At 27.4% G+C, this 11733-nt stretch overlaps 1 protein-coding gene across 2 annotated transcripts; it reads right to left on the bottom strand.

The window, feature by feature from the left end:
* Window positions 1–233: 233 nt before the first annotated feature.
* LOC8286028 (MLO-like protein 3) lies at window positions 234–5826 on the bottom strand. Of its 2 annotated transcripts, XM_048377577.1 has the most exons (15): window positions 5463–5825; window positions 5251–5308; window positions 4826–5019; window positions 4613–4729; window positions 4024–4084; window positions 3383–3471; window positions 2995–3069; window positions 2737–2825; window positions 2501–2550; window positions 2327–2367; window positions 2029–2202; window positions 1690–1725; window positions 1508–1575; window positions 1256–1316; window positions 234–843 (listed from the first exon to the last, which is right to left on the bottom strand). In XM_048377577.1, the coding sequence occupies exons 1-15, from the start codon at window positions 5598–5600 to the stop codon at window positions 466–468; spliced, it is 1629 nt and encodes a 542-aa protein (XP_048233534.1). In that variant the 5' UTR covers window positions 5601–5825; the 3' UTR covers window positions 234–465. The 2 variants fall into 2 exon arrangements, with proteins under 2 accessions (XP_048233534.1, XP_048233535.1); XM_048377578.1 differs by lacking the exon at window positions 2737–2825 and having other exon boundaries at window positions 2029–2198; window positions 5463–5826.
* Between the last annotated feature and the right edge of the window lie 5907 nt (window positions 5827–11733).

Here is an 11733-nt window from a genome sequence, read left to right as displayed (position 1 = left end):
AAAAATTTAAAATTTCTAAATGAATTTCATATTATATATTCTATAATACATAAATATTTTGTTCAACTTTATTATTTTTATTTTATATTTTTTAATGTATTTTTCTCAAATAAAATGAATTTTATTATAAATTTCAACCAAATATAGTATTACCATGATTTCGTTTTTGGTCTAATCATAACCTCCTAATACATGGTTGGAAAATTGATGCTTTGGTCTTTGAACTCCTTGCAAGGCTCAAGTCTTGGAATCCATTTATTGGTTTATCATCATTCAACCATAAGCATCCAGCATTTATTTGCTTCCGACCACATTCTCTAGTATCTTGCTGTCAAATGATTATGTACTTATATTGATTGTGAATTTGCAAAAAAGAAAATTTAAAAGGTAACAGATCTTCTTAATTCTTCAAGAATGATTAGAAAATTTGAGCTATTAATGAACATTTGGTCTAATTCTAATTTACTAAATCTTTTGTAGGTCTTGAGTGCTGGTCATGTTAGGCATTTCTATTTCAACAACAGTGGATGGAAGAATCATGTCTTGGCTAATTTCTTGGTCATGTGGAACTATCTCAGTTTGAGATGGGAATCTGGGGATTTCTGAGAAAGTTGGTGATCTATTATAAGAAGAGAGATTTGGCGAGCTAAGTTGGTTCTTGGAATGGAACTCAGGGGAATCCATGGTTCTGTTGCTGGTTTTTGATATAGGAGATAATGGATAGAGGCTAATAGTTGGAGAGTATCCTTTCTTTTTCCTTTTCTGCTTTACTTCAGCATGCCAATGCCTTATTACTTTTGCTGTTTCCTCCTCTAGCACTGCACTCTTGTATTCTGATCCCATCTGCATGTAAAAGAAAAAAATATACATATATATTTCTTGTGTACTCACTAAGAGCTACTTGAGTAGCTGTGTTGAATGTATGCAATTTTAATAATCAAGTGAATTTAGATACTAATTTTTACCTAAAGTTCTATTTTTCTTTGTTCAAAATTTTTAGATTGTAAATATCCGTATTACTTAATTTTAATCAAAATTTAAAACAGATAGCTGAATCTTTTAGATGTAAAATCAAAATTTAGTATTTTTTAATAGATAAATTAAAACTTAGAAACATAATTAGAAAATGCATCAAAATTTAATGACTATAGATGAAATTATCTTTAATAATCGAATGCATAATTATGTCACTCTCTTATTTATTATGATATATGCACCAATACTGGCTAAAATTTTCCATTGGCATTCTACTTACCTGGGTTACTAAAGCATACAAGGGAAGAGTAATGTAGCTGCAGATAATTTGAACGGTCACCCTACAGAGATCGGCCACAGAAACCGTTTCATTAATGATAAAATGCAATCGAGATTTTATATTTATAAATATATACATAAGTAATTTAGAATAAATCATATATGCATGCACCCTTTGTATTCAATAAGTAAATCATTTTCTGTAGCAGATTCATGCATATTAATGAATATTTAGAAGATTAATGAAACTTACGCTAAAACCACCCTAACAGCAATGATTTCGGTGTGTTCATGGTAGCAAGAAGTTATCCCGAATTGGAACTGAAAGAGAATTCACAAAAAATACAATATAAAATATGGAGTCAGGATTAAATTAAATTAAAGTAAAAAAAAAAATGTATAAGGCCTTAATTAGGGTTTTAAGGATATGCATACCGTAACCCAAACAAAGAATGCGAGCTCAAACGCATTCTGAGAAGAATAAAAAACAAGAAGTTAAAAATTGCAGCAATGATAATTTTAAGTTTAGTTACTATATTTCAATTTGATTCTTGTCGGTCATTCAATATTTAATTTTATTAGTCGAATAAGATCGATAATTCAAAAAATAATTAAAAAAAAATGATGTATCAATAAATTAAAATAAAAATTGAAATTAAACAATTGAAATAAATAAAATTGAAATTCGGTAACCAAACAAAAATCAAATATGAAATTTAGTAATCATTAATAGAATTGCATCTTAATTGAGAAGGAGGGGAAGACTAATCGTACCATAAACAGAGTGTAATGAAGAAGCGTCAAGACGTATTTAGGGTGATGGAACCAAAAGAGATTGTCATTTGGTTGCACAAGTAATGCTCCCTTTATTACATTATTCTGATCTTGGAGTTGGAGTGCCATTTTTGCCACCACTACTTGTAGTTTTGTTCCAAGAACTAGCACTATCTACAACCACAGCAGAAGAATAAAAAATAAAAAATTAGAGCACTACAAGCTAATTAAGACAACATAAAAAGGTAAAGAAGAAGAAGAAGAAGAAGAAGAAGAAGCTTAAAACTCAGGTACTTACAGTCAATGGTAGAAATGATACCCAGAGATACACATGCCAACCTGTTTAAAAATCCGTGTATTTATCATTTAGCAAATGAAATGATTTAGCAAGATTGTGAATAGAAAATTGCACTTCATTTTATTTTATTTTTTTTACCTTCGTTTAACAAAATTCATTTAATTAGTTACTTACCATGCACATCCACAAGCATGAAGATAACAACCAAAAACCACATGAGAGGACTGTAAGGAAAAGAAAAAAAAAAACATTTTAATTAATTCATGCTAACCATGCTATTCGGTAAAAAGGAAAAAGAAATTATTAAAGAGCGCGTGCAGAGATTTCTTATTTTGCATATCGCAATGGAACTATTGAATTTTTTTATTGAAAACTATATACATTTATATATACAGGAATTAATTGGCAACCTTATGCCAACAACAGCTCTGAAATCATCATCTAGTGAACGTTGTATATACTTTTGGAAATTGAAAGAATTATTGTTGGACAAGTGAGCCTGCAAAATTAGCGACAATAATTTACTGTATTAGCGACATATGTATTATTGTCTATATGGTAGCCTTCTTCTTCTTCTTCTTTTTTTTTTTTTTTCCATCTACATAAAGCTAAATAACTTGCGATTATATATTGTCAGTAAGTAATAACTGATCATGAGAAATGATCACCGCAATGAAGCCATGGCGGAGGGTGAGATAGTCGACTTTCGCCACCGAGCTGAAGAATTGCCTGAAGAAGCATTTCTGTATAACAGATCAATCACAAAGCAAAAAATAAGATATTGTTCAAGCCAACAACTTTGCAAAGCTAAAAAGGGAAAATGGTATGTTGCAAAGTTATGTTTCGTTCAATACGAGAACTTACTCAAATTGATATATATGTATTTATCACCAGACTAAGACTGCAAGTGTAGTAGTGTATCTTTGTTTGTTGTTGGATGATATTGTTTTTTCTTTGGAATTTGTTATAATCTCCTTTAATGAAGTTTCTTTTCCACAAGTAAAAAAAAAAAGAAAAAGAAAAAGAAAAGCAAATTAAATGAAATGAACTACTCACAGTCCAAAGTTGGAAAGATGTTGTTGTGCAAGAAGTCATATGTCTGCGACCAAATGTGGTTTGCCTTGTGAATCTAAATCGATTTGGGTCTGCAAAAAATTGACTGAATTAGATATAATTATGACAGTAAAATGATACAGAGACCATGGAATTTGCAATAAGAAACTACTTATTTTAATCATTTGGTGAAATTTGAAGGCAGATGCCTCCTCTTAAAGTAGTATCACTTCACATTCATACTATGGTAATAGGAGTTCCTTTGGACACAAGGGAGTGCTTTTTTGTCCTATTTTTGTTAAAGCTCTTAGAAGAGTCAGTTCCCAATATATGGCCAAGACAAACTAATTGGACGCAGAATCGAGAATGTTCATACGCAATTATAGTATGGCTAGTGATGCAGTTGAATGAAATAGTCACGACAACACAGTTGGCAGGTATGAAAGTGCCAATATTAATTTAATAAACACTTAACTGCAAAAATGTCAAGTTATACAGTACCTTTTTTTTAAAAAAAATAAAATTACTTTCACTAAAATAAATAATTATTTTGTGCAAATTGACAGTTTACTTGAAGTGGTTTTTTAATTAAATGAATGGTTTTTGGAGATTAGGAGGGGAAGTAGTTAGATATAAGCCTATACCAGTTGCAGCTTGATATTCCACTGTCTGAGTCTCTTTCTCCCAAGTTTCCCAACGCCTCATCTACTTGCAATTAAACATATTAATATAGCCAACAATAATGATGTTAAATTCCAGCTTTTGAGGGAAGAATTCAAGAAAGACAATATTAATTTAATTTAGGTCATGCCAAAGTTCAGTATATAGACTTTGTTTCCTGTCAGTTTTTGTTAAGAGTAAACGTTTTGTTGCCAAGTTATTCAAGTTTGTATTAAACTTTTCATTTTTCCTTTTCTCTTCTTTTAAATTTTTTTTTTCCAGAGCATTTATAAGATCTTCTTTTCTTTTGTGACTTATGCATTCCAACATTACATTTTTATAATAATTAAAAAAAAGAGCTCTTTTTCGAATAAAAAAGATTCAAATTATTTATTATTTTTATATATCCAATATAACATTGATTTTTTTTTTAATTTTTATATTAGAATATGTGTAATAAATTTTGTAATATTTATAAAGAAATACTTTTACTAGTTTTTTTTAATAATTATATATTAATCTAAATTACTAAAAAGTGACTGTTAATGTGAAATAAAGAGAGTAATAAAGTACCTTTGCCCTTCCCAAGGCCATGGTAAGAACACTATACACAATTTGCATTACTGCCAATACAAATATGAAGTTGTTTAACTGATTCATCCCATCTTGTGAAATAACAGATGTCATTCCCTGAAAAGTGAAACCCATAAGAAAATCTCCACATTGCATTAAATTATAGAGAGGGCTGTTAATTTTAGCAGAAAAGAAATGGAATTAAACATAAACCTTAGAGGTACAGTAATCTGAGTATGCAGTGGCCTCAGCTGCCAGAATTCTTTCTTGTAATGATTTGGTGGTTTTTGTTTCACTGTGACGGCATGGTAACATTTTGAATGCTACTTTGTTGGGTATGCAGATTTTGATTATATATCTTGAAGTTACGTTCAGTGTAAGCGACATGAATCCTAGCACCATAAGCACTGCATCATAACACCAAACATGTTTTACTGATTTTATTTTCTAAATTAAACACTGTTTAATGTGCGTAATTAGCCTTGTTATGACCAATAAGGTTACAGAATGAGAAATCTTAAATTCGAATTTATTTAATTTAGCCTCTCCTATGAATGAATGAATGAAAAGAAGAATTCTTTTTTCTGAAAAAGTAAAATGTCAAATTTAATTACTAAAAAGAAACACCTCGAACCCACCAGATTTTAGCTTCTCCACAGCTTCATAAAGGGCATTCTTTCTACATTTCTTGAGCCACTGGACCCAGAATTTGCAAGCCAACAGAAATGGTTAAAAGCCGAAAAAGAATTCACTCTTTGAGAGCACTTTCCATTTGACATTAACTTGAAAAGCCATCTCAGTGTAAAAGGCCTGAGGCTTGAAAGACATATGCATATTTTTTGCTACTTACATGGCTAAGAAGATGGATCAACTGCTCGATACACAAGGAAAGAGAGATGAAAATGAAGCAAACTGTTGCCAAAGCCCAGGTGGGTGTTTCTTGAAGATTGCGTCCTGCAGCAGTAGTTGCTGTTCTACCAGCTGCCATTTTCTTGGAGACAAAATTGGACAGCACGGAGAGCAGAAGGAGAAGAAGGAGGCGAGACTAATTGTTTAATATATGTTATGCAAATTAAATAATCAAGAAACGAAGTATCTAAGAGATTATAATATTTAAAGAATTATAATACATACTTAAAGAAATACTAGAAGAAGAAGAAGAAAAGTTCAAATTTTCGGTTCTAGTGAGACTTTGGCCATTGAAAATCTTTGGTATATGCTTGGCTAGTGAAGGTCATATCTATATACTTTGACAAGGCATAAACAAACTGTTTTGCATAAAAATACATGGTCCAGGTACTAACTAACTTGAGGTAGGACTAGCAGTTTGTCTTTTCTCCATGAAAAAGTAAACAAGAATCATTGATCAATTTTGGGTAAAGAAATTCAGGACATAAAAAAAATGGGATCGTTGATCTTTCTTTTGTTTGTTTTGGCTACAGCCATTCTTTGACTTTCACTAGACTCATTCAAGACGCATAAGGTGCAATTTCCTTGTCTAGGGACACTCTTCCCGTTCAGTCCCCATCCGAGTTGAGTGCTTAGGGTTTCCTGTCTCTAATAACTCTTTTAAGACACGTACAGGCTTTCTAATTTTACTTTTACATTTTCTTATTTTCTAATTCTTAAAAATAATAATCTAATTACTTTCGTTTAAATCTCCTACTCTTTCATGTTCTGGATGGATGGAAGCTAATCTAAGAAGAAGGAAAGAAAATAAATTAAAAATTAGTTTCAGTACTTTTATATTTTTTAAAAATTAAAAGAAATTTGATTTAATTGGATTTCTTACCTTAAGAAGAACTTTCAACTTTTCTCTATTTATTTGTCTTTTTATTTATAGATGAAATATTTTTCATTTAATTTTATTATTTTTCTATTTATTTAGCTTCCTATTTATATTAATATATCTAATTCTTAATTATTTTACATTTAAAATCTCTCTCTATCATTCATTTGTTTATTAGATATTTATTTATTTATTTTTCCCTTAAAAATCATGAGCAGGCCAATAACAAAAGAGAAAAACACCAAAAAAATATGCTGAGAAGCAATTGATTAGAGAGTAATTGTGGCACGATTGGCTTCAATTGCTACCACACAAAGATTCTGAAAGCGGGCATAGCAAACCAAATAATTAAACAGCAAATTCAATTTTCACAATTAGTCCCCTATGGGACACTCTTAAGTTAAAGTTAAAAAAAAAAAGTTAGCAGGAGACGTGTTTACTGATTGTAAACTATTTCAATTTTCTAGTTCAAATGTGAACAAAAAATAAAAAATAAAAAATATTTTTTTATATTTTTAAATTCATTTATTTTTGGCGTAGTCTTTTTATTTAAAATATTATTTGATTAGAAAATAAACTTTTTAATAAAATAAATATTTCTAAAAAATTTTACATATTTTTTATGAAAATGAATTTTTTAAAAAAATTATAAAATAAAAATAGAAAATATTCTCTATAAGTAAACAAATCCAAAAGTTTCAAATTTAAATAATCTCTTCTACATTAGTAAGTTTTTAATTTTTATATCGAGTGTAATGAGCGAATAATTCAATGTTATGTAATCTATGATCTATTGCCCTCTTTTCTCGAATTATCCCCTTAATGGCAAATTATAATATGGATTTCGATGCATATAGGTATGTGGTCCAATCTAGAGATACATGTGTATAAGATGCTAATGCGACATGCATCAAAAGCTGATGCGTATTTTGAAAAAAAATTATATTCATTAAAATTATATTAAATATTTATTAACTTATGTTTATTAAATATGTGCTAAATGTTTATTTATTTAAACGTGATATGTTCATTTTTTGTTAACTTATTTTCGTTAAAAATATATATGTACTATAATATAAATATTTGTAGTATAACTTTAATATAATTTTCTTTTATTTACTATCTGAAAAGGCAATTTAGTTATGTTATGTTATATATATATATGTGTTTGAATGAATTCATTAATATAATTTTCATTAATGATGAATATCCATTAATAAACTAATGAATATTATACCTATAAATGATGAATGTTTATATCAATTATAAATAAATTTTAATATGCATCATAATAATAATAAAAACTTTCATATATAAAATATTAATGTATATTATATATACAAGCAATGAATGTGGCAATACCAGATAATGAATATTAATATTAACATTGATGAATAATACATGAAACAAAATGAACATGTACCTTAATCGTAATGAATATTAAGTTTCCAGATAATAAATATTTAAATATAAAAAATATTAATATTATAGAATATTACTTTAATGAACATTATATATATATATTGAAAATGAATACTTCAGTACATAAAAATGAATAAAAATTATTAATATATACTTGGTCTAATAAAAACTTTTTGATACATGTTACTATATTCAGACGCATAAAATTTTTATTTTAACACGTGTACTTATTATTTACATATAAAATTCAAATTTATATATAATTTCTAATTTTTCTATTAATTTATTGGTAATTTTTTTATTATATTAATAAGATCTTAAAATATTGAAAAACTAATAAAGACATTAAAGATACTTATTATTTTTAAATCTTATAATTAATTATAAAATATTAAAAATTCTATTTAATTATATATATATAAATTCAATGTATATAATTATTTATAATTAAAATAACTATGACTATTGCACAACATGCGGGTAAATGACTAGTTTTCATAAATATATAAATTTAATATAATATTAATTTATTAAATTATTTTATCATATAATTAAATTAATAAAAATTCCATATATTAAAAATAATACACATTAAAATAAAATCTTTCAAAATAGTAATACATGTTAAAATATTTTATTTCAGAATTTTTTGTATATATATAATTTAGAAATAATTATAGGATTTTATGAATCAAATCAAATTGAATTAAAATAGAAATAATAAAATAATGATATTAATTATTACTTATAATTAAAATAATTATGATAGTTATATAATTCGTAGATAGATAATTACTTTTTATGTCATATGTAAAAATTTATTTAATATATAAATTTTAAATATTTATGTTATTATAACATAAAAAATTAAATGAGCGGGATAAAAAGTCCCGCATGTATAATTCTTACAAGAAAAGTATAGAAACGGTGATAAAGTTTCCATTCGTGTATCATGACTTCTTGGTCTGCAATACACGTTATGAATGATATTAAATAATATATATAATTTAATTTATATATTTACTTTATATTAATATTTAAAATCAAAATAATTACGAATATACAGATAAAAACTTAACTTTTATAAATATAGAAAATTTTAGTTAACGCATATTTTTAGTATAATATTAATTTTATAATTTATTATATTATAATTAAAAAAATTTAAAATGAAACTGTTACCCAACCCGAATAAGCTGCATCCGGACCACATGAGAAAATGGTCCGGAATACACGTCATGAGAATTAAAAAAAAATAAATTTGGTATTCAACACCTTAAAGTGTCATCAAAACAAAATAAAAATAAAAATAAAAATAAGAATTCAGTAGTTGCTATTAATCCTATGCTAATTAATATAAATGGCTAATCCAAATTTGGAAGGTACACTAAATTAATTAAATAAAAAGGTCCCAATTGCTTATGTAGCTATTCTTTCCAAAAAATTGACCCTTTTTCTAGAAAAGAAAAAGAAAAGCTGGACCCTCCAAAATTGAAAGTCTAGAGCTTTCAAAACTTGGAGTATTCACTTGGGCTGAATTTATGTGGGGAAGTAATAGGGAGAAATTATATTTTAAGACCTGTTGAAAAAGCTGCCAGGAATTTAATGCCTCTGAAGAATTTCATGTGATTCACAGAGTTCATTTTTAAATTTTAATTCTAGTTTAATGGTTTTCAACAACTTTGAAAAGTTCTTGGAATGTTAATCCTGATTAGATACTATCCGGAGAAACAAATAAATTAATTGACTATGAACTATTCTATTTATAATGATATATAAAATATTGGATTACAATAAGGTTATATACATTGTGAAGATTAATGAATCATTATCAAGGACTTGAGGGAAAAAAGAGAAGAGAAAAAGATAGATAATTAAACAAGAGATGATGGGGCATATTTCTCTTTTCTTATGGGAATAAGATTCAGTTTGGCCCTTGAACTTTTTATTGAAGTTCATATCACTCCTTATGACATTTTTAGGTCAATTTAGCACACAACTTAGTAAGTTTAGCTCATTTAACTCTTTTTTTGGTCAAAAAATAAGAAAGTGAATTAGCAGTTTCCTAAAAAGTGCATGAATGCAATAAAAATAACAAACATTAATTAATCTTTATATCAAGTTTAATAAATTTATAATTGTTTCTATAATAAATTAATAAATTAATAAATAATAAATAATAAATTTTTAATATCATTACGCCACATTCAACATCATTACCCCATTAGCCATTGTTGCCAATCCATTCTGGTTGTTGACATCTCTGCATTGAACAAGGTCTTCTCATTAATATTACAATAAACAATAGCAACATCAACCACAACAATATCACCAGTAATAATAGTAATAACGAAATTTAGCAAAAGTAATAACAAAACCCAGCAAAAACACCATCATCAAGAAAACTGAATTTCACTTGGGCCTTTTGTCAAACACCTTGCTTACATTATTAAACTTTCAAATGGATAACTATTTGCAAGGCCCAATTACTTCCTATATTTTATTACTGCAGCAAGATGATAAACTCAAATCAGTACCACCTAAAATAAAGAAATAGAACAACGATACTTTGTACTTTTAGACAAAAAGAATCAATGATCGGTAGAAAACCAAACACTAAATTGTACTCAATAAGGGCTTTTATGACGCAATGAACAATTTTAACTTCTTCTACTAACAACAATGTTATGATTGGATTGATATATTTTTGCTATTGATTTCTTCATGCCATGCGAATCAGTTTGAGGCAAAAGTAATTGGACTCGTTCAATGCTGGTCCTCTTCGATCCTTTCATTGTGCTTGAATGGCATGGGAGTGGCGACGGAGACAAGTTAGATATTAGGTTCTTGTTGTTGATTGGTATTTGATTTTTTCTTTTTTAATTTGGATTTAATTTTGAGTGATGGAAATTTAGGAGAAAGAGATGACAAAAAAGGAATAAACTAATATAATTTTACTATTTTAGTAATTTTTATTGATTAATTAGGATTTGAAGCTCATTCTCTTCGCTTGGGTAAAAAAGGGGTAAAATGAGCTGAACTTGCTAAGTTGTGTGCTAAATTGGCCCAAAAAGGTTAAAAAGGGTGATTTGGACTTCCACAATAAGTCCAGGGGTCAAATTAAACCTTATTCCTTCCTTCCGCTTATCAAACCTCAGAATGACAAATATTTGCTCCAGCGCACACCAACTTTATCTTTGGCTGATTCCCTCCGCAAGCTTTCTTGCACTTAAATTTTTCGTTCACCTATTAACTATTATTATTATATTCGAGCTAAGCTAGATTAATCACTCGTTACTCTTTAGATAGTTTGATAAGGGCATTTCTAATGGTGAATCTGTTGTGTGACTCTCATGTTTTGTTTTTTAATAAACACCTATGCATTTCGATAATTAATATATTTTAATTCTATTTTTTATTGACAAAAAATTAAAATTAAAATAAATATTTTAATGCTTATGACAATAAATAAATAATTCGTAAGACTTACATAAATATTTTATTTTTAAATCTAAATATTCTTTAAAATAAAAAGTACTATTAGAAATGTTCTAATTGATTAATATATTAATCGTATTTATACACATTAATATTTAAAATTTAATAACAATGCTATTTCTTAGACATTATTTTGAATATGAATTGATGCAAATTTCATGGCATCTCAAAAATGTCTTAAGTGCAAATTCAAGAACTACTGAATATCTTGTTGGTTGAGGAAGTAAGCTTATATTAGCGGACTATTAAATATTATATTAGTTTAGGAAGTTAGGGTTATAAGTATCTAACTATCCTGATTCATATAGTATATGATTGTGAAGTGAGGGAAGTGTTGAAGTATGTCTGAGTTTCTTTTCATATAAAACAAAGGCAGACCATTAACTTGATTTAAATTATACTACTAATTAGG

Source organism: Ricinus communis, chromosome 8 (genome assembly GCF_019578655.1).
Source record: "Ricinus communis isolate WT05 ecotype wild-type chromosome 8, ASM1957865v1, whole genome shotgun sequence".
NCBI classification, from domain to species: domain Eukaryota; kingdom Viridiplantae; phylum Streptophyta; class Magnoliopsida; order Malpighiales; family Euphorbiaceae; genus Ricinus; species Ricinus communis.
The sequence above is the reverse complement of the archived record's forward strand: the minus strand, read 5'-3'. Positions and strand labels throughout refer to the sequence as shown.